This window comes from Hippopotamus amphibius, chromosome 11 (genome assembly GCF_030028045.1).
Source record: "Hippopotamus amphibius kiboko isolate mHipAmp2 chromosome 11, mHipAmp2.hap2, whole genome shotgun sequence".
NCBI lineage: Eukaryota > Metazoa > Chordata > Mammalia > Artiodactyla > Hippopotamidae > Hippopotamus > Hippopotamus amphibius.
Window position 1 is genome coordinate 98,969,514 of NC_080196.1, and position 22,565 is coordinate 98,992,078.

At 42.8% G+C, this 22,565-nt stretch overlaps 1 protein-coding gene across 14 annotated transcripts in view; it reads left to right on the forward strand.

The window, feature by feature from the left end:
- The window catches only part of ZNF532 (zinc finger protein 532), a 103,464-nt gene that overhangs the window by 13,454 nt on the left and 67,445 nt on the right, over positions 1-22,565 (forward strand). Inside the window, exon 1 of one of the 14 annotated variants that reach the window (XM_057698356.1) lies at positions 13,020-13,114. The exons of 12 other annotated variants lie outside the window; for them this stretch is intronic. In XM_057698356.1, the coding sequence (XP_057554339.1) occupies positions 13,096-13,114 (19 nt within the window). In that variant the 5' untranslated portion in view covers positions 13,020-13,095. Of the gene's footprint in view, positions 1-13,019; positions 13,115-19,945; positions 20,071-22,565 lie in introns of those variants that run through there. One more of the 14 variants, XM_057698364.1, reaches the window with a different exon arrangement.

Genomic DNA, 22,565 nt, shown 5'->3' on the forward strand with positions numbered 1-22,565 from the left:
CCCTGTTGGTACAGCTGCTTTCTTTTCCCTGAGTACGTGGCTGACAGCCCCTGTGTCCCCATGTCCTCATTGAAGCCACTGGTGGGCATCACCTGTATTCCTCAGTCTCTCTGCCAGTTCTCAAGACCAAAAACCTCATTGGTCCTGGTCTCTTCAGCTGCAGCTTGGAGGGCAGGGTTACTGCTGACCCTAAAAGGGGGACAGTTGTCTCCGAGGAGCTGGCCGGTGGGCCTGTGAAACACCCCTGAGGAGCGTCTGCTACAGCAGGCATTGTAAAGGCAGATGGATGCAGTGTTAGCTATCTGGTGTGTCTGGCCCAGGCATTCCCCGTTGTACAACGTGGTGCTTTCTAGCGAATCTCATCGTAAGAGCAAAATGTGGCAGCTGCCTTTGTTCTCACATTGGCAGACCATTAAGTGGATGAGTAAAAGCAATGAAAATATGAGCTGCTTGTGTTTATTAGCGAAGTTCAACAAGCTGTAGGCCAAAAGGGGGCAATGAAGGGGGCTGCCTTTTATAGGATGTGCTCGTTCGTAAATGAAGATGGTGCTGTTACCCAACTGTTGGGTTTTTCAGTCGGGATGGGTTTTCCTCGGTTTGTCCCATCTTTCCTCTGTCCTCTCCGGCCTGGAGCTCGGGCTTGCTGTGTGACTACGCTGTTTAGGGAGTGCCGCCTGTAGCTTTGCCATAGTTCATTATTGTCAGGAAGTAACTTACCCAAAAGCGAAGTGCGCGTGTGTCCTTTTCTGATAGCCTCACTTGGCTCCTGAAGGCAGAGGTGGGAGGAAATATACAAAAAAGGAAACATTGCATGGAGGTAGAGGTTCCAGGAAAGATAAACGTTGGGTGCAGTTTTGAAAAAATAGAGGGATGGAGTTTTACAAAAAGGGAAAGAAGATCCAAGGAGGGAAACGATGGGAAAGCTCAGCACTTGGCACGAGAAGAGAACGTGTCCAGAGGACACTGAGCAGAGTCTTCAGGCTGAGACAGAGATTTTGAGGCAGGAAATGACTCAACGATTAAGAGTTGCAAGGCAGATAGCTAAAGGGTGACTTAGGCACTGTGGGAAAGGGCAGTGAGGGAAACCGTGTCAGCTTGGAGCCACTTTGGATTTCTGAGGCGTTAGGCCTCACAGCAACCCTGACAAGCGGGTGGCCTTAACCCATTTCATGCCTGAGGCACTGGAGGCCCTAAGAGTGAACAGACAAGCCAGGCGGAGCAGCCGGTCCGTGTTGGAGATGGCTTTCCTACCTGGGTCTTTTGGACCTGAAGTCTACAGCCTGTATGTTCTTCAGTATAGCAGCCAAGGTGTATGAGTTCTTTTGAGTGCAGAAATGGACTCTTTTCTCTATTTACTCAAAAATCCCAAAAACAGTATGTTTAGTTTTCAGTATTTGCTCCATAAATGTGTAGCACGTGCTGCTTGTCTGAGGAATGCGCTGGACCTGGGGCACTGGAGGTGGGGGAAGCTGGCCGAATGGCTGGAGGCCATTGTTCACGCCTCACACTCAGGGTCTCTCTCGGGTGTGTAGGTGTGCATCTGAGGACTCTCATAGGGAGGGGTGGGGGTGTGTGATGTGAATGCATGAATGTTTGGCGCCCCTCTTAGGTGTATGTCCATTTGGCAAAATGCAAGTCTGGTTTAGCTGTCCAGTGTTAACTTGGGAAATGATTAAACACATAGTTTAGCACTTGAGTAATAATCATTAGGCTTTGCTGGTTTTGATTTAGATGACTCATAGATTTTAAAGAAAATTTCTTTTCCTGCTCATCTTGGGCATTAGGATATTGTTGACCTCTGTTGGAGTTTCACATTTAACCATAACTTCTTTGGTTACACAGTGCTCTAATTTCAGGTCGTTGAGGATAGGAAAATTTTGTTCTCTGTTGGCCTCTTCGAAGACCTTGCTGGGCTGTGTTTCTGCAAGAGGCACTGGAGTGAAGGATGCTCGTTATTAAATCCATGTAGTTGTTGGGAATTCTGGTGGCATCTATGTCCTTATCCTCTCCTGTTTGGGGGCATCAGAGTTGTGGCCGAATTTCTTCTAGGGCTTTCCCTATGCTAGAATCCTATCACTGACCTCGTTTTGATGTTTTAATAACTCATATTAATATGTACTTACTATTGACATATTCCAGGTATTATAGACAGCACCTACCTGGATTGTTTTATTTAATCCTCACAATAACTCTGTAGGGGTAGATCTTACTATCTGTTTTCTGCTCAAGAAAACAGAAGCTTAAAGAAGTAACTTGCTCAGAATCGTGTAACTTTTAAAGGGCCGAGCCGGGACTCACTCCAGTTTGTCTTATTCCAAAGCCCAGGCTTTTAACCACCACAACGTACTGTGGTTTATAGGTGTCGCTTCTAAGCTGATCAGTGGGAGGCTCAAATGTCTTTGAGGTTCAAAGCCACGGCTTCTGGACCAACCAGTATTTCTCTTGTCAGGATCCGGGAGTCATGTCTTGTTTGCTGCCTGACACTGATGTGACTGTGGCTACTGAGAGTAGGTGAACATTAAGAGAGAACCTTGGTTTCCCGATTTTTCTTCCTTGACCGTAAATATGTGTGCCTCCCTGTGCGCATGTGCATTTGGCAACACAACTAGCCTCTTCTTGGCAATGCTTGTAGAACCAGCCAAACGCTGTTTTTATTATCATTTCTGTGGCATTAACATTAAGGCAGAGTCCCTTTAGAAATACCACCTTCTTGTTCTTCTTCCATATTTGGAGATTTGTTCTCTTGTTCTTTCCTTAAGTCATCTTGGGTCAATGCCGAGGTGCCCCTGGAGAGGAAGTACCAAGAAAAACATGGAGGTAGAATTGTTCAGAAATATGGGCAGGAAGGATCTGCCTCACACTGGGCTCCAGAACTCCTGTTTTCTAATACCATCTTCCAAGGAGAATGATTGATTAGACCTTATTTCAGGTATGTCCCAGAGATGTCTCACCCTGAAAGCTTCCAGCATCAGATAAGCTTGGGTAGTGTTCCCAGTCTGGGCATTGGATCCCATAATGAAGTTTCATACTAGAAGTTCACGTCAGCACTTTCAAGTTAAGAGAAGCCTTGGGAAAAGGAAGGGTGTGTGTGTGTGTGTGTGTGTGTGTGTGTGTGTGTGTGTGTGTGTGTGTAACCCGGCACTTCCCACATTCCTCTGTGTGTGTGTGTGTTTAATCCAACATTTCCCAAATTCCTAGACTGTAGAATCCCTTCTTTCCCCTTTTTGGTGGAAAATTGAATAACAGGAGGAGCATCCGTGGGTGACCATTGTTCCAAGCTGTTGGTTATCTTTGGTGAAATTAGTGAAAAATGAGAGAGGGCCTTGTGAGAAATAACAGAGAACGTCCTCCTTCTCCTCCTTTTAATATAACACAGCATTGGACAAAATGATATAATTAATTCTCTTTCTCTGTGTTTTTCTGTTTTCTGTCTACTCCAGGAAGAGAACTTTAAGTGAGTTTACCTTTAAAGTCAACAGCCAGTAGACATGCTGTGAATGATAACCTTGGGGGGCTGCTCTCAGTCATGTTTTATAGATGAAAGTGCTGCATTTCATAAATCCAGAAGTGCCTCAAGTGAATTTGGTATCTAGCAAGACTAGGCAGTGGCCTCATTTTGGAGTTCAGGACCAGTTGTGATAACCCTGTGGGGAGCCCCTTTGTCCAGACCCTTCCTCAGTTGGTGGGAGAGAAAAGGGGGGGACGGAGCTGGAGTGGTGATGCCACCCACTCCAGGCTGGGAGGAGGCTCTGGCATGGGTGCCCGAGGGGAGCAGGTTTATTGTGATCTTAGGAGGACTAGGTCTTGGTGGGAGGAAAACAGGTGATAAGGGGAAGGTCTGGTCTGTTGATGCAGAGCAGGGGTTTGGGGTTTTCAGCCTCAGCGCTAGTGATGTTTGGGGCTGGGTGGTTCTTTGTTGGGGGGCTGTCCTGTGCAGTGCAGGATGTTTAGCAGCGACGCTGACCTCTACTCACTATCCCACTGGATACCAGTAGCACCCCTCGCCCCTCTCCGAGCTGTGCCAACCAGAAGTGTCTCCGGACGTGGCTAAATGTCCGTGGCGGTGGAGGAGGGGCAAAATCACCCCAGCTGAGAATCACCGACTCACAGCCTTGTAGCGAGGACAACACTTCAGAACTTGGGTAGTAAAAATTCTGAAAGAAAGACCTCTGAGGGAAGCCAGTGAGCACGTGTGCCTGGACCGTCAATTCCCTAGAGAACCCCTAGTGCTCCCTCATGCTTTCTAATACTGAAAGTCTCCAAAATGTTTGCAAATAGTTTCGGTTTAAGTATTTAAAATAAAAAAGTTTCTGGTAAAATGAATACGAAACAGCAAAAAATAGAGCCCCCGGTTTGATGGGAGCATTTCAGGGACAAAGGCTTCCGTGCAGGATTTAGGGTTTTTGTGCAAAAACGTAGAAGGCTTATTCAGGTGCCAAAGGAAAATTACTTTGAAGTTCTCCTGTCTGTACTCAAAATATCACCTCTAATTTAGAAAATCTATACTTTGCTTCAAGCTAGAATTATAGAGATGCTACTGAAAAGTGTGGCATTTATAAAATGCCGAAGGAATGCTTCTAAAGCCTTCATGAGTTTTTTCTCTTAAACCAGGATCTTTTGTTTTCAGTACTAAAATGGGTATGTGATTTCTTAGTTTTGAAATAGTTGGAATTCACCAAACACAAAGCATTTTATATCCAACTAATAGCAAAGAAATTTAGAAGCTTTCTTCTTGCTCTCTCATCTTTGAAACTTTGAATAACCCACTTCAAGCAGAGGCTGTATTGAATTTTTCTGAAGTCAATTAATGGTGGCAGATTTAGCCCAGACCCTTGCAGTATTTCTGTAAACTCATTGACAAATTAGTGAATTGCCGGCACAGGGGCCTTTTAGTTAAAAGAATGTGGAATGTCCAGTGGGAGATAGAGTGCTTGCAAGAGGACCTTTGACAGACTTGCCAAGGTCGGTGATTCTGACTCCCCGAGTTCATAGGAAATTTCAACTTTCATCTGCTTCCCTGTAGATATGAGATTCTGAAAATGCTTCGGTGGATGAACTTAGAAAAACATTCTACCCCCGTCTTCCTTCCCCTGCTCTTTCTAGATTCAAGTGTCAGATGTTTAATGTGAATCCTAAGCCTTTCTATGAATTTTACATCTCTATAAATTTTACATATCTATGCATATAAACATGTAAAATGCAGTATGCTTATTTTTTCTTTTTAATTTTAATGTAGTTTCTATATTGTTTTAGGACCTGATTTTTTTTCTCCCCTCACTAAATGGTGTACCTTGACTGTTTTGTGTCAATATCTATAGTAGCTCTACCTTACCTTTAATGAGTGCATAGCCCTCCATTAAAAAGGATGTACTGTAAATAATGTGAATGTACTTAAACATTTTTAAGTGTACACTTCAATAGTGTTAAGATGGTAAATTTTATGTTATGTGTATTTTACTGCAATTAAAAAAAAAGGATGCACCATAATTGATATAATCATTTCTCTGCTGATGGACATTTACATGTTTTCCAGTGTTCTGCTGTATTAAAATAATTCTGCACCAAACATTTTTGTACTGATGCCCCTCGCTTTGAAAGATTTTATTTCTTTGGTTTAAAACTTTGCACCTGTGCTCTAAGATCAGTGACGTGTCTTCCAGATACAGCAACTAGGATCCTTGCCCTTCTTTCCCTTGGGAGTTGCTAAGGAAAGAGCAGGTTTTTCCTTCTGGACTGTAAGAATTTCTTGGCTGTGAATGTGCTGTTGGAGAGAGAATCCCATAGTTCGTAATCTCCTCAGCTGAAGGTTTTCTTTCATAAAACTTGGGGGGTGTCTGGGCAAGCCCTTGCCTTGAGCACCTGTTTACTGTCTCACTCCAGGTATCTGCAGAGATAGTCAGCCCAGGTAGATGACCTGGTTCCCAAAGGCATTCCTGGAGGTGAAATGAAGGCCACCACCCCTTGGGAAGACCAGATGACTGAGTTTTGATAACCAGGTTTGGCTAGCTGGTTAGGGGGCTTACTCCTTCACACAGTTGTCTGCGCAGAACTGAGCCAGCTGTTCAGATGCACGGCTTTGGTATCTGGTCAGCTCTGCCTTCTGCTTTCAAGTTTTTCTAACAGAGCCATCATTTTGAAATGCTAACTCAAGGGCACTCCTGCCCTTTACATTTACATTCTGCTTTCTAAAGAAAAACATGGGACAGGTATTTTTGGAAGCTTTGTATATTCAGTAAGTAGATATTCCACTGTTTAAGAACCTTAGCACTTACGGCAAGTCAGCACAATTCTATTTTTGACTCTTGAGCAAGGGAAAGAAAACATCAGTCACGTGGATTGACCGGAGTTGCTTAATTTGGGTATGTCTGATGCAGGTTCAGTCACGGGGCAATCCTTTACCCCGAGTCTCCCGCGCTTTGCTTCGGGGAGGTGGTCTGGTGGCAGAAGAGGGATGTAAACTGGTCCTTGGCAGCAAGGCGGGACCTGTCATCTCCCACCAGGGCCTCCACCGAAACCACACAGCCAAGCAGAACCCCAGGCCTGAGCGCGCAGGAGCCTCTGCCCTGCGGGACGTGCCAGTCGTGGTGAAAGTGTCCTTTCCCAAATCCTTGGACCACGCTGAGCCGGGGTGAGCTATGGTTGGTCCCACTTCCTGAGGAGGTGACTGCGGGCGAGCTCTGTGAAAGCTGCTTTATCCAGGAGTCCCACGGGGTCATCCCGGGAGGAGCAGCATCACATGCAAATTGTTCGTCCTCTGAGCAGGGGCTTTGAAACTCAAGGAGCCCTCCGCAGACATCTTTCTGTTAGTTCTGTTTGATGTGTTTGTGCCTCCCTTTCAAAAGTATTTCTTACTGCTCTGTCATCCTAGTTGTTTTTCCGAGGATGTCCTATACCCGGGTAAACAGAACGTGGAAAGACAGAACTTTGTCTTCCACAGAGGGGTCTCTGGGATTATGCTCTAAGTTATGAAAACTCAAATGCATTTTAAAGGAATGTAGTCACTTGAGTAATAAAACATGATTTTCATGGGATATTTAATTTTCTACAGGCAGACTCAGGATAAAACTCCTAGATATTCATTAATAAAGGAAAATGTGGGAAACGGGCATTTTGGAACATTTTGGCAAACTGCAAATGAAAATCGAATATTAAATCAGTTAACTCCGTGTGAAAGTAAAGAACCACTTCAGATGTACCCTGTCATGGCTCAGTGTCACGTATTTTCTAATTTTGTGGCTATGAAATAGAATATTTTCATTTTGAGTTTTTTTTAAAAAAATGATTATGTGATTCATACTTTTCTTTCTCCTTTTCTCCTGTCTTCAGCATGTTGTGGACCATATTTTCTCTCTCCTCGATTTTCCTCTCTTCCTTTCCTTCTTTCCAAACATTTGGCTAACACTTAAGAGCGAAAAGCGGTGGAGTTAGGTAGGTGCAGGTGAATAAACTCCTGGGCTCCCTGTTTCCAGGTGCATGTCACTTATAAAGAAGGATGCTTCTCAGGGTGGACCTTCCGTCCAGCAGGCTGTCTTTCTGTTAATTTTCTTTCATATTTTACTTGCCTCTTCATATATATTTCTGAGTTTTTCTAAAAATACAGTTATTAAGAAAACAGCAGCACATTAACTTGTACATTCAACTTGAAAGGGCATTTTCCCAGACTGGAGCAGGTGCTTAAGAAATATAAAGTCCTACGTAAAATGAAGTACCCTTGTCAGCGCTTCGCTGTTATAACCAAGGCTTGTCCAGACGTTCACGTGCCTTGGGCTTCCACATTCTTTCCTGCTCTTTTTCACCAGAAGGGTGGTTATTACCTCTTTAATGACATCTAGTTATTTTTTTGACCTTTAACTGTACCTGATGTCTGCTTGCTAAAATCTCCATGACTCTAAATTGCCCTGTTAAAGGAATTTTTTTTTTTTTTTTTAATTTTTATTGGAGCCCAGTTGCTTTACATGTTGTGTTTCTGTTGTACAGCAAAGTGAATCAGCTATACGTATACACATATTCCCTCTTTTTTGGATTCCCTTCCCATGTAGGTCACCACAGAGTACTGAGTAGAGTTCCCTGTGCTATACAGTAGGTTCTCATTAGTTATCTATTTTATGCACACTGTCAATAGTGTATATATGTCAATCCCAATCTCCCAGCTCATCCCAACCCTCCATCTCCCCAAAGGAATTTTTTTCCTCCCCCCTCCTCATTTTTGAGAAATGTAAAATGTACTCTGTACTTTAAATTAAATTAAAACATAATTTAATTTAAAATTAAAAAATAGGTTATGAATTACATACAAGTACTACCTATATTCCTACCTGCCAGTGTCTTAACTGAATATCTTTGTACACGTTCTGTTCCCTCCCTCTCCGTCTCTCTGTTCGGCCCTCTTTTCTCCTCCTCCCCTCCTCCTCCCCTTTCCTCCTTTTTCCTGGGACCTCTCCTAATAGGTAAATGGTTCCTTCCTTCCTTTTTAGATGGACCTGGGGCCTCTGTACTTAGGGATATTTAAGAAATTACCACATAAAATGGATTAACCTTTATAAATGGGGTTTAAAGTTTTCTTATACTTGGCTTTGGTCTATTGTTTTGCCTATGTCTTAAGACTTTTTACTTAAAATAAGAGTTTGTCTATACCAAATCTGACCAGCCACCTCATTCTGTCTTTCTGACCAACGCTTTTTATTGTCGCCCATACCATTTTCTCTCTCATCCGTTTGCCCTTTCTGCTGAGGCTCGGTGAACTCCTGGGTTCATACTTACCTTGGCTTGGGAGAAGTAGTTGATTGCCTAGATAAGATTTCCTTCAGGCTGAGGTCCTTTGGAAAGTGAAAGTAAGAGAGTACTAAAATATCAGGCATATGCATACATATGGATACTGAAATGTAGGCAAACCTAATTTACTATGAAGTGAGGAATGTGTGGTCTCCTGATGGATGGAATGACAGAAATCGTTCTTTGAGACATGGTAAACACAAAGGGGTATGGTTTAAGCGCATGAGTAAATGGTTTTAATGTCTCTGTTTCCCCCATCTTTCACGTTTATCACATGAGATAAAAAATACATCCTCAGTTTCAAAGCAAATGGTGAAACTCAGCACTGTATATCTTAAAGGTTATTTTTTGAAGTGTTCTTATTTTTGCAAGAATTCTTGAGGAAAGGTTTCTCTTGCACTTCCTTGCTTTGGCAAAATCTTTTTGGAATAGATCAAAGTCTATATTTAGAAGGGTACTCCCGAACAAATGTATGCATTGAGTTAACATGGATGTGTGTCTGTGATGTCATGGAAACATGTATAGACATAGAAAGATGTTTGATATGTTGTTGAATGTAAAAAAAGCCTATTATGTTAAAATTATATATGTGTATTTATGTTTAAGCTTATGTATGCATTTAGAAGTCTGCAGCCCAAATGTTATCAGTGATTCGAGTGGGCTTCCTGGAGATGGTGACTTTCTGTGGCTTATACTTCCATTTTTTTTTTAGAGTATTGGCAAAGAGCATATACTACTCTTAAAAGAAAAATGTTTTAAAAATCCAGGAGTGAGGGACTTCCTAGGTGGCACGGTGGTTAAGAATCTGCCTGCAAGTGCAGGGGACATGGGTTCGATCCCTGCCCCAGGAAGATACCACATGCTGTGGAACAACTAAGCCCGTGCACCACAGTGAAGAGTAGCCCCCGCTCTTCGGCAGCTAGAGAAAGCCCCAGTGTAGCAACGAAAACCCAACACAGCCAATAAAATAAATAAATAAATTTATTAAAAAAAAAAAATCCAGGAATGAAAGAGAGGTATTTTGAATAAATGGAAGCCTGTTGGCTAAATAAAGCTCTTTCCAAACATGCTACCTGGGCATTTGAGTTAAGAGTGATTCTGATGATGACATAGCGCTGTTCACAGAGAGATTTTGAATCTAAGAGGTTGTGTTGGCCGGAAGGTGCCTTAGTTGGGGGTGAAAGAGACAGAGGAGGTAGGATACTGTTACTGCAACGAAATTCATGCAAAGGGACTCAAGGTTCTGCTGCTGTTGGATGAAATGCTGGGGTTCTTGCCCTATCATTTCTGTAGTGTTCATTGCACAGAACATCTTAAGGAATGCTTGTCAGTAAACTGAGAGCAAGTTGGTTATTCCAGGCTATCAAATCAGCAATTTCTAATGTGTACTTCAAAGAGAAAAAAAGGAATAAGTAGAAGCTTCTCATTCTTTTAGACGTCAGTGAATCTTTTCCCATTGTGGAGTGAATGGTTAGCTTTCAGAAGTGAGGTAATTAGGAAGCTGTATACATTTTTGGACCTAAGTGCTTATTATGTAATATATTAGAACTGCTTGAAGACCTAGCTTACCTGTGAAACGGTTGCCTTTAGTATTTAATGTTTAAAGGGTTTGTTTGGCCTGTGCATCTCTTGCGTGGAAGCCAGAGAGGGTAGTGATTGTGTGGGGTGGAATGGTGGACCATTTTAGTTAAACTGTGCATCAGCTGGGTGGTTCCAGAATATCCTGATCCTCTGGGAAAGTCGTCAGAATGTCCACTGGGTTTATTGTGGCTTTGTCCTTGTCCTGTGTTTACTGCCTTTGGTCGTGACCGCTTCCTGTGGTTCTAGACTCAAACCGCTTAGAGAAGGAAGAGATGCTGTGTGGCCCTTCGCTCTCTGGCTGGTACCTTTGTAGCAGATTCCTGTTGTCTTGTCCTTAGTCCATCACTTGTCTTCTCATTTTCAGCACTTTTACAAAGAAGCATAAATACGTGACTTTCATCATGCAAAGCCTTCTGTTTAGGAAGGGTTTAATAAATAATACGTGAAAATAATATTCTCATTAATCAAATCCAGTAAACCATGGCTTGCCCTGGGTATGTATTTGCGAGGTTTTAAGACTGTTGACCTCCTTACTCTTCCCGAAGGAATTAATTAATCATTTGCCTTTTCTGCAGTTTTGATCCTCCCTTGACTCCCTTCACTGTCAGGCACTCCTTGGCATTTTATGATCAGGACTAGCCTATCAATTTTTTCTAGATATTTTGGCAGTGTTATCTAGGTTAATGTTGTGGCCTACCTGGAATATTTTAGATGTTAATGTACATTAAAGTTTGGGCAGGGTTAGCGGGCTACTGGATCATGAGAGGTGCATCGTGGGACTTGGAGAAAAGTTAATGTATCACAGGAAAGGCTACGAGAAACCGTACCCGAATTCTCCCCCTCTTGTCTAACATGCCTTTGGCATGGGGCCAGTGAGCAGAGGCTGTCATTGGATTCTCCTTTGTAAACTGTCACTATATTTTGACCTAAATTGGCTTGCCCCGCTTGGATTGTATGACCGGGTGTGCCAGTCACAGCCGGCATTGGTGGTGCTCTACAGAGACTAGGTGTCTAACGGATGCCCAGCCGTCTCTGCTTCGTGTGGGCGTTTCTGCTTGTTGGCTGCAAGTAAATAGACTCCTTCTTTCCTTCCTTCCTTCCTTTCTTTTTTTTTTTTAATTTTTTGGCTGTAATGCGCCGCGAGGCTTATGGGATCTTAGTTCCCTGACTAGGGATCAAACCCGTGCCCCGTGCAGTGAAAGCCCACAGTCCTAACCACTGGACCGCCAGGGATTTTGTAGATTCTTGTCCTTAACGTGGTATTTCGCAGAAGGCATGGAGTACCTCTGAGATGTTCTTCAAGGAGAAAAGGGTCCAGAGGTCAAATAGATTTGGGAGACGTGTTACACTCCAGACCTTCTTTGTGATTCAAAATGCACATTACTCCATCAACAGTATCAAAAGGAGGTGGGAATAAAGATTTCCACGTTTTGTGTAATGTTTTGTGGTAAAGAAGCCAGTTTAAACCTCGTTTAAGCGTTGAACCCTAGAATCTTCCTTCCCTCCTAATATCTGTGAAGAGAGCACATTTTGGGGACCAGTAATGTAGAGCTGGGAAGTGTGTTGGGGCTACCTCTCACCAGCTCACCTGCCCGTCACAGGTACCTCTTCTCAGTCCCCCAGGGACGTCATATCAGTACCTGGAAATGTATCGTGTTGGGAGTATTTAAATCACAGAAATGGATAAATGCTAAAAAGCAGGACTCTCCACCCCTCACACTGCTGGTTATTAAAAATTACACACATTCTGCTGATAAGAGAACCAGACATTAGAATACGTTTCTAAAATCTTCATTTTAAAAATTTATTGTAACTTGTCTTCCCTGTTCACTGCAGCAGGGTTTTTTTTTTATTTTTATTTATTTTGTATTTTTAAATTTTAAATTGTAGTGAAACATACATAATAGCTTTCATTTTAACCATTCATCAGCATACAATTCAGTGGCATTAAATACATCACCCTCAGCAAACTTTTCCATCACTCCCAACAAAAACTCTGAATCAATGAAACAATAGCTCTTTCTCCAGCCCCAGGTAACTTCTGTTCTTTTTTCTGGCTCTCTGAATGTACCTAATCTAGGCACCTTAGGTAAGTGGAAAGCATAGCAGTTTTTTTCTGGCATGTCTGCTGTGACCCGGTGGAGCCACCGCTGGTGTCCGGGTGGGAAGGAGGATTGCAGCACACACCTGAGACATCCTCAGTCACGTGCATCTTTATATTCCTTCCCCTGCAGTTTTTGGTCCTTACGTATGAATCTCTTACTGTAAGCCACCTCAAATCCTTCTTTAGAGGTATTATTTAAATAAAACAACATATGATGTACATAAATGTTGAAATGACAATAACTTGGACAGATTGGAGCAGGTTGGGATTAATCAGTTAGAGAGAGGTGTCTTCGGGAGGCTTTGAACAGGAAGAAGATAGAGTAGGCTGAGGACTAGAGCATATGAAGATAAACCAGCAAAAGAACAAGTTGGGAGACAAGATCTCAGCCCTGTGTGACCTTCCGTTTTAAAATGGGCAGCCTGGTTAGCTAGAGACATAAAAGGCTACACAGACTATATTCTTCAAAGGGCCATGGTTTTGTTCTGGGGTCAAGTCTTAGGTTGTAAGCCTTTTTCTTTTTTCTTTCTGTTTCTTCCCCCCCCAGGACTTGGACAGAAACACAAAAATTCTCTGGGTTGGAATTTCTCTTTGATGTTGGTCCTGGTCTAAGGGGGAATTGTTACTCTCGTTTCATTATGTGTGCTCTTAGATTTGGTAAGTTTGACAGAACAGTTCAGCTGTTTCTGAATTAAGCAATTTTGTATGTAGGTATTTTTTTCAGAATATAGATCATCTAAAAGTACGTAGGTATTTTTTTCAGAATATAGATCATCTAAAAGTAGTTGAATGCCAGAAGCTTTTCTTCTCTCCCCTTTTTTCCTTTCCTTTATTTTTAAGTCTCACTTGAGTAAGGGTCTTCTGAATGCATTGAGGTTGGGGAAGAGAGACCTGAAAAAGAAAAATACATTACAAAATACATTAAAAATACGTTAAATTACAAAAAGATACATTAAAAAATTCTTTCTGAATATACACGACACCTAATTTTGCAATCAAAAGTGACTATTTGGGGGTTTTCAGTTATATGACATTTTGAGACAAATAATAGAATTTGCTGTATTTCACTGTAAACAATTTTGAGACCATACTAAGTGCAGTACAATCAGTGAACTATTTTCATGTTTGCATTTCTGTTTAGGAAGAGCCTTGAACAGTTTGATGTATTTTTGGAGAAGTGAGGCTTGAGGAACAGAGTGATTTTGAGTTGTTTACATTGAGGAGGGAGATGTGAAGTTAAGATGGTTAACGATTTTTAACAATTTTAATTTTTTGTTGAAGTAATACACGTACATGAAGATTTTTTAAAAAATCAGTATTTTCCAGTCCTCATCCCTGTAGGTAGTTAATTTCAACTCTTTGATCTGTTCTTCTGTTGTTAACTTTCTCATTGCTAAATAGTATACTTGCACTAGACTTCTTCATTTAGAAATTACCTTCTGGCTATCTGTTCTCGTAGGGGTTATGAGACTGGGCTGTGGAGGCAGAAAGTCTGAGCTCTCGTCCATCCTCTACCCTTCACTGGCCATCTCGTGCTTGAGCAACATACTTAAACTTTCTCTGCCTAATATATAAAACAGGAATAAAAATAATAATAATAATGGCCCCCAGGCCTGCCCTTTATGTTGCAGGGCCTGGGGCAAGAGCACAAAAGGAAGCCAGGTGGCTAAATATTTAAAGGGTATAATGAAATATTTAAGAGATATATTTAAATATTTAAAAGGTATATACCATATGCCTAAATATTTAAAAGCTTTAAGTCAAGCTGTAGCTATGGCCTGGCCCGGTTTTCACCCAGGGCCTGGAAGCCTAATCCTCTGGCGTCTCCCCCAAGACCCAGAGTCTGGAGATGCGCTCATCCTTGGAGCAACCTGCTCGGGCAGCCCCACTGGACTCTGGCCCTGGATCCGCTGAACCAGCTGTAGACCAGACCGATCCGGCTGAAGCCTCCCAGGGAGCCGACTGTGGGTGGATTCTCCTCATGGGATAATTGTCTTGAGCTTTTTCTGACTAAGACTTTCCAGGCAGTTGTAAGCACCTCCCCAAACCTGCACCCTCTATGCAGGGGTGCAGCAGGGGCTCTGCCACCCCAGGGCAGAGGCTGCGAGCGGCACGGACACACCCCTCCCCCACCCCATCTGTCTCTTTCCCATAATTCTCATTCACTCAGCCAGTTTCCAACGTTTAAAAAAAAAACCAGAAACAAAACTTTCCTATGAGACTGAAAAGAAAAAAAAAAAAATCTCTGTGTTTAGATAAATGGGTTGTGTAAAGCGTGGGCCCAAGGGCAGAGGCTTCTTTTGTGTGGAGGCAAAGGTACTAAGCATCCCTTTGGCTGCTGTGGGGATTGACAAGCAAAACTCTCACAACAGGGCCCGGGGCACAATGACTCCTCTACTGTTGTTTGTTGTGTGTCTTACATTTGGGGCGTTCTGTAATTTTGCTGTGGTGTGGACATTTTTCATATGAGGTGCTGGGCCATCACATGAGAGGTAGATCCTTGCCAGATTTAGCGGAGAAAAAAAAAAGAAAAAAAGATGCCCAGATAAACGATGGAATGTACTTCTAGGAAAAGATTAATTGTCATTTATCTGAAATTCAGATGTATTTGGCAGCTCTGTGAGGATCCTTTCAGTCTGAGACTTGGCTCTTTTAGTCTCGGGAGATATTCCTGTATTTTTTCTTTGATGATATCATCTCTGTGTTTTCTCTTTCTGGAACACTTATTACATGTTGGACCAACTGGATTGAACTTTTAATTTTAATGCCTTTTCTCTCCTATTGTCTAGATCTCTAGTTCCACTTTCTGGGAAATACCCTGATTTCCTTGACTTTTTTTTTTTATACCTGTTTTATCTTTTATTTCAGTTATTAATATTTATTCATTGTAAACATTCCTTCCTGTTCTTTGGGTGCTGCTTCTCCATAACTTCCTGTTTTAGTCCTCTGAGGATAGTCTTTGTGTACATACACACGTTCCTCTGCTCTTTGAGGCATTTCTGTCCTCGTTTTGCTCTTTTATTTGTTTATTTACTTTGGTCTGTCTTGTGTGGGAGGCTTTCCCACAGGTCTGGTGATCTTTAAGATCGAGGCTGATTGGAAGCTGTCCTCAGGTTTGTCTGTGATCAGTCGTGGAGCCGGACTCCACTGAAGGATCCCACAAGTCAGCACCTGGAGCTTTCGTTTCTCAGGGTCCTTTCTCCTGCCTGGGGAATAAACTTGGCTTTTGGCTTTAGGGTGGAGGAAAGGGAAAGCCAGGCTTTCCCATCTCCTACCTCACCGTGGGGACTCTGAATCTTAAGCCTCTGTGGCTTTGGTTAACCCAGAGAATTTTTCTCTTGCCCTTCCCCGGCTGCCCCAGGTGGCAGAGGGTCAGGACATCATACGGGGGCTCTGCGTGCGGACTTCATCTACTCCCTGGTTTCAGCCCCACACCACTCCTTCCATATCTGCTGTCTCCTTTGCTGATTCTAAAGCCTGAGCTTCATTGAAGTTCCCTGGGACTAACTGTCCTCCATGTCTGCAGCCCCCTCCTGCAAGACCTTGGGATATAACTTCTCGACCACTGTCCTCTTCCTTTTCCCAAAACTATTGATGTCTTAGGTTGGGTTTGGTTCCATTCTCATGGCCCTATCCTGTGGGTGTATAATATATGTTTTTGGTAAGAACTTTATTGAGATACAGTTCATACTCTATAGTTCACCCATTTGTATTATACAGTTCAGTGGTTTTTGGTCTTTTCACAGGAGTTGTGTAACTGTCTCCACAGTCAGCTGTAGGACTTTTCCATCACCTCAAAAAGAAACCCTGTCTGTTGGTGAGAATGTAAATTGGTACAACCACTATGGAAAACAGTATGGAGGTTCCATAAAAAACTAAAAATAGAGTTACCATATGATCCAGCAATCCCACTTTTGGGCATATATTTGGAGAAAGCTCTAATTCAAAAAGATACATATACCCCAGTGTTCATAGCAGCATTATTTACAGTAGCAAAGACATGGAAGCAACCTAAGTGTCCATTGACAAGTGAATAGATAAAGAAGATGTAGTATATATATACACAATGGAATATTACTCGGCCATAAAAAAGAATGAAATGTATATAATGCCATTTGCAGCAACATGGGTGGACCTAGAATTTATAATACTAAGTGAAGTAAGTCAGACAGAGAAAGACAAATATCATATGATATCACTTATATGTGGAGTCTAAAATACGATATAGATGAACTTATCTACAGAACAGAAACAGACTCACAGACATAGAAAACAATCTTATGGTACCAAAGGGGGTGGGGGGAGGGCGAGGAATGAATTAGGAGTTTGAGAGTAGCAGATACAAACTACAACTTATAAAATAGATAAATAACAAGGTCCTACTGTATAACACAGGGGACTGTATTGGATATCTTGTAATAACCTATGATGGAAGAGAATATGAAAAAGAAAAGATAACATATATGTAGAAGTGAATCACTTTCCTGTACACCAGAGATTAATACAACGTTGTAACTCAACAATATTTTAATTAAAAAAAAAAAAATAAAGTAAAATAAAATGGAGTAGGAAAAAAACGAAGACATCCAGTGCTTTTTAGCTGTCACTCCCCAGTTCTCCCAATTCTTCAGCCCTAAGCAACCTCAGGTCTCCTTTCTGTCTCTATATATTCACTATTTTTATCTTTTTAAAAATACTTTTAATGTCATCTTTGTAGGATTTCAGGAGGGAAGGGAAAGAAACTCATGAATTCAGTTAACATTCTTTTGTGGGACGTTCTTGCCATGTATAAAATATTAACCTATAAAAACATTCTGCCTGTTTCTCTGCTGTTGCATTCTGAGGATTGGCTAACGCACCCTTTAACAGACATGGGGATTTTCCTTTGTATTTCCTCTCTGTCCCCGTCCCATTGCCCCACCGCCCCTCCTGTTTTTTATCCTCTTGTTTAATGCCCTTGCTTGACCAGAACCTCTGATCTTTCACAGCCGGGAATTGCCAAGCCCAGACGAATGGCCTTCATGTTCTCTTGGCTGCTGTAGTTTTCAAGTGTCTGAAGAGTGGTTGTATGGGGTGGTCGAGTTGGAGCTGGAAGGTCAGCCTCTGAATCCAGGCCCCCAAGTATCTTCTAGGTTGAGGAGGTGGAGGCTCTGAGCTTGTGAAAGTGGGTATTATTTTCAGTCACTTAACAGCTCTCCCTCCCATGCATTCACTAGTCAGTAAACACCTGCTCTTGGGCAGTTTTAGAAAATGAACTTTTGGGCTCTGACTGAGCCAGTGAGGTAGAGGAGACAAACACAGAGAGTGACAACGTCACCTCTTATAAATGGTGACGAACGCAAGGTCACAAGTCCTCATGGCCTTTGGGGTTGATAGTGGATACTAACCTCTCCTTGGGGCAGCTGCCAGGGAGCCCTGGCTGCGTCTCTTCTGGACTCCAGGATTCCTCTGAAGGTTCTGTACCTCACTCTCTCTGCATTCACAGCCTGCCAGGCTGTGGTCCTCTCCTTTCCCACCTCCAAGGCTGCTTCCCTTCCTCTTTCCCTGAAGAAAGGGAACTCGGCTTTTCAGAGAGCTCAGTGACTATGAGGTAGATGTCTCTACCACATGGGGGGCACTTAGCCCACTATTGCTTTGACTGCTCCAAGCCCAGTCTCCATTCCTATTTTTCTCTAGCTTCTGCGGTACAATGACGTGTTGATATTGGTTTAGCTCCTCTGGATGAGGGCTCCTGGCCAGGGGGATGTTGCTGGGTGCTCAGCCCTGTTGTGGGCCTGGTCTGAGCCAGGGCCCTGTGACCTGTCAGTCAGCATGTGAACATGGTCCAGAGGTGCAGATTGGGCCAGGGTTAGGCAGGGAGTGGGTGAGATGGCAGCTACTCCTTGGTTATCCCTGTCTGGGAGGACAGAGCTTCGAAATTAAGAGAAAGAGTTACAGGACAGTCAGACATATTGAGATATTTTGCTTTGAGAGTTGAAATTTTGCTGCCCTTTAGGAGGAAACTGCATTCTTTTCAGTGTGTGAACTCCAGGTGACCCACCCGTGGCTGATCCCTAAAGCAGGACTTGGAAGCACATCTACACTAGGAAAGGGGCCAGCATTTTGAAATGAAATGAGACGTAAGGGATTTCCCTGGCGGTGCAGTGATTAAGAATCTGCCCGCCAGTGCAGGGGACATGGGTTCAATCCCTGGGCTGGAAAGATCCCACATGTGCGGAGCCACTAAGCCTGTGAGCCACAACTACTGAGCTGTGTGCTGCAACTACTGAAGCCCACATGCCTATAGCCCGTGCTCTGCAACAAGAGAAGCCACTGCAGTGAAAAGCCTGTGCACTGCAAAGAAGAGTAGCCCCTGCTCACTGCAAGGAGAGTAAGCCCGTGTGCATCAAGAAAGACCCAACACAGAAATAAAATAAATTTATAGGAAAAAAGAAAGAAACGAGATGTGCTAAGGAACCAGGGCCATTGCTCTGTAAAGTATCCAAGAATGTTCCTCTTCCTCCTTTCTCTCCAGTCAAACCATCATCGCCGTGAATGATCTGGCAGTTGTTATTAGTTCTTATTTTAAAAATGAGGAAATTGAGGCTCTTCCCTCAGAAAAACGCTAGGAAAGAATTCTTCATCCTTGGCTGATGGAGGGGTGTGTGTGTGTGAGATTATAGATTAAGAAGTAGCACGGCCCTAGGAGGAAAGTGTGTCCCCCCACCAGGAGAACAGTGGTTGGGCTCCGGTTGGGTAGGGTCTTTGGTGTCAGGGCAAGGAATTTGGACTTAATTTGGAAGGTGATTCGAGGATTTTTGATAGAGGGGAGCGATAGATATGATTAAGATGTAGCTTTAGGAAGATTAACCTGGCAATTCTGAACAAGAGCGTGGAGAGCGGGGCGTTGTGTTTTTCTGGGTGTAAGACGGGATGCTCCAGGAGGAGAGGAGTGGCAGGGGTCATGAAGAGCATGGGTGTGACATTGCCGAGGAAACGGTACAGGGCTCGATGAGAGAGAAGAATTTCGTATAAAAATTAAATGCATATATTTGAGATGGTAAATTTCATGATATGTGTATTTTATCACAATTTAAAAAAATGAAATTTGTACCTTGCTTTGTTTTGCTGTATGTGGGCCGTTAATTACACTGGGTTTGTGATATGTGTGGATTTTAGTATTTGGTTGGGAAATTGTACTGCATATAATTTGGGAAACAGTAGTTCCCAAATTAGCTGTTAACTTTTGGAATGGCAAAACCCAGTTACTTTGTTATTATAGAGAAAAGGAAAGGCCGGCCTTGTTAGAAGACACCTGAAGGATGACAAGGCAGGTAAAGGATTCATTTCTTTCCACGTGACCTGTACAACCAAATCGCTAGGAGGGACTTATTTTTATAGGCTGTTTCTTCTCTTTCCTTTTTTTTTTTTTTTTTTTTTGGCTGCTCCACAGTGCACGCGGGCAGGATCCTTGTTCTCCGGCTAAGGATTGGACCTGTGCCCCCTGCAGTGGAAGCGCAGAATCCTAACCACTGGACCGCCAGGGAAGTCCCCATACAGGCTGTTGTTTCCTATGGTTAACTGTCAGTGATCCAGTAGTCCTGTTGCCCACCTTGGGCACAAAGAGAAACCAGGTAAATCGTCAGTATCTCTGGCCACAGACTGGGGCTGGCTGTTGTAGCAGACGATCATCTCCATCATTCTGTGTGCAAGAAAGCGTGGAGAACGCAAACTTTGAGAGATTCTGTTTTTAATAAACTCAGGTTTAAAAGTTGCTAAGCCGTTTTGCTTACTCACTGGCTGACCTTGAGGCAGCTTATTGGTAAGAGGATAAAATGGAAAATTAATCTCCACATACGCAGAGCTGTTTTTTAAACATTTTAGGAACTACTTCTTGTTTGTAATGCCATTCGCCAACGTTCTTTGGAAGTAGAAGGATAGAAGTACCCATCTGCTCATCCCAGCTCCCTTCTTTGCATTTTAGTACTCCCCCACTCTCTTAACTAGTCATTACCTCTGTCTTACTTTTTAAAAACAAACTGAAGCCCAAGCTTTATTTAGATTCCCTCTGTTTTTACCCAGCGTCCTTTTTCTGTCCCAGGACCCCATCCAGGAGATCACATTGCATTTAGTCATCGTGTCTCCTTGGACGTCTCTCACTGTGACAGTTCCTCAGACTTCCTTTGTTTTTTATGACCTTGACAGTTTTGAGCAGGACTGGTTAAGTATTCTGTAGATTGTCCCTCAGTTGGATGTGTCTGATATTTTTCCTGTGGTTAGGCTGGGGTGATGTGTTCCTGGGATACCCTGCTATTCTGTCACATCAAGGAGACGTACTGTCCATGTGACTCGTGGTTGATGTTGACCGTGGTCACCTGGCTCAGATGGTGTTTGAGGCTTTTCCACTGTGGAGGTACTCTTCTCTCTCCCCTTTCCACACGGTCATCTTTGGAGGAGAATTATTTAAAGAGTGGGATTGTCCTCCACCTCCGTAAGGGTAGGGCATCTACATAAATTATTTGGAGTTCTGCACAGGAGATTTGTCTGCTTTTCCCCATTTATTCTGTTATTTCAATCACTTATATAAGTATGGACTTATGGATGTTTATTTTATATTTTGGGTTATAACCCAGTATTGCTTTATTCGTTGCTCAGATTGTGCCAGCTTGGGCCACTGCGAGCTCTTTCAGTTCACCTCTGTGTCCCTTTGACATGCCCCTCTCAATGCATTTTGTTTCCTTTCTTTTTGTCTTGTCTTGGAGCACTTCCTTAGTTTCTGGCACTACAGAATGCTCCAGGCTCATTTTGTGCATTTCCTGCCCAACACTGGAATCGGCCATTTCTCCAAGGAGCGCTGGTCCCTTTTAGTGGAGAGCAGTGTTAGAAACCCAGTGCTGGCTGTTCTCACTTTTGGTCTTTGCTAGGCATCTGCCCCAGTACTGGGTTCACCTCACAGGACTCTCTTTTTTTCCTATCAGATCTTTTCATACGGTAGCCCAGATTTGGTTTTTATAGCTGTCAGATTTTTAAACTAGATCAATACAAAATTATTCCTTGGATGGGCAGTCAAGCTGCTTTTATATATTAATTTTTAAATGTTTTGTGTTCTAGTATCAACACTACATAGGAATCTGGCTACAAATTTACATTGAATTTGGGTCGGTGATATTTTTGGTCTGTCATTTGTGTCTTTTATTACAGTTTTTACAATAGTTTTACAGATTCATGAACCTTAGGGAGATAGTTAAAAACCTATTAAAATTAAAATTTGAGCATTTGGTTTTATCAAGGCAAAATAAGCAGCTGAAATAAAATGGACCTGGGAGCTGGAGGTTTGCATTTATCATTCCCAATTTAAGGTGCAGCTTAGATGGTAGAGAATGCCAAGGGTAGTGGGACAGTTAAATGAAAGAGATTAATTACTGTGTAGGCAACTGGAACAATATAAAATTCATATCTTCCGGATGTAATTTCTTCTCTGTGTTTGTCTTTCATGGGAAACCCTGCCTGAGAACCTGTCTGAGCACATGTCTTGCTGTTAAGTGTGAGGGGACTGTAAGCTGAAATGAATACTCCTCTTTACTCCTTGTCTCAAAACAGATAGAGATATACATTATTTTCTTTTCTGTTCCCCACATCATGCTAATTACTAATCGAGTTTTTCTTTTCTTTTAAAAAATATTTATTTATTTATTTGATTGTACCGGGTCTTAGTTGTGGCTCACCGGCTCCCTCGTTGTGGCTCAGGAACTCTTAGTTGCGGCATGCATGTGGGATCTCGTTCCCTGACCAGGGATCAAAGCCAGGCCCTTGCATTGGGAGCGTGGAGTCTTAACCATTGTGCCACCGGGGAAGTCCCTATTTTATTTTATTAACTAAGACTCGGGGCTTCCTAGGTGGCGAAGTGGTTAGGAATCCGCCTGCCAATGCAGAGGTCACGGGTTCGATCCTAGCTCCAGGAGGATCCCACATGCTTCGGAGCAACTGAGCCCATGTGCCAAAAAAAAAAAAAAAAAAAAAAGATGTATTAACTAAGACTCAAAACTTAGAGCTTGATAAAATTCTTGGGTCTCCCATGGGGAAAACTTACCAGGATCCTGAGGGTTGGGAGAAGGCAGGTCTCCCCCCT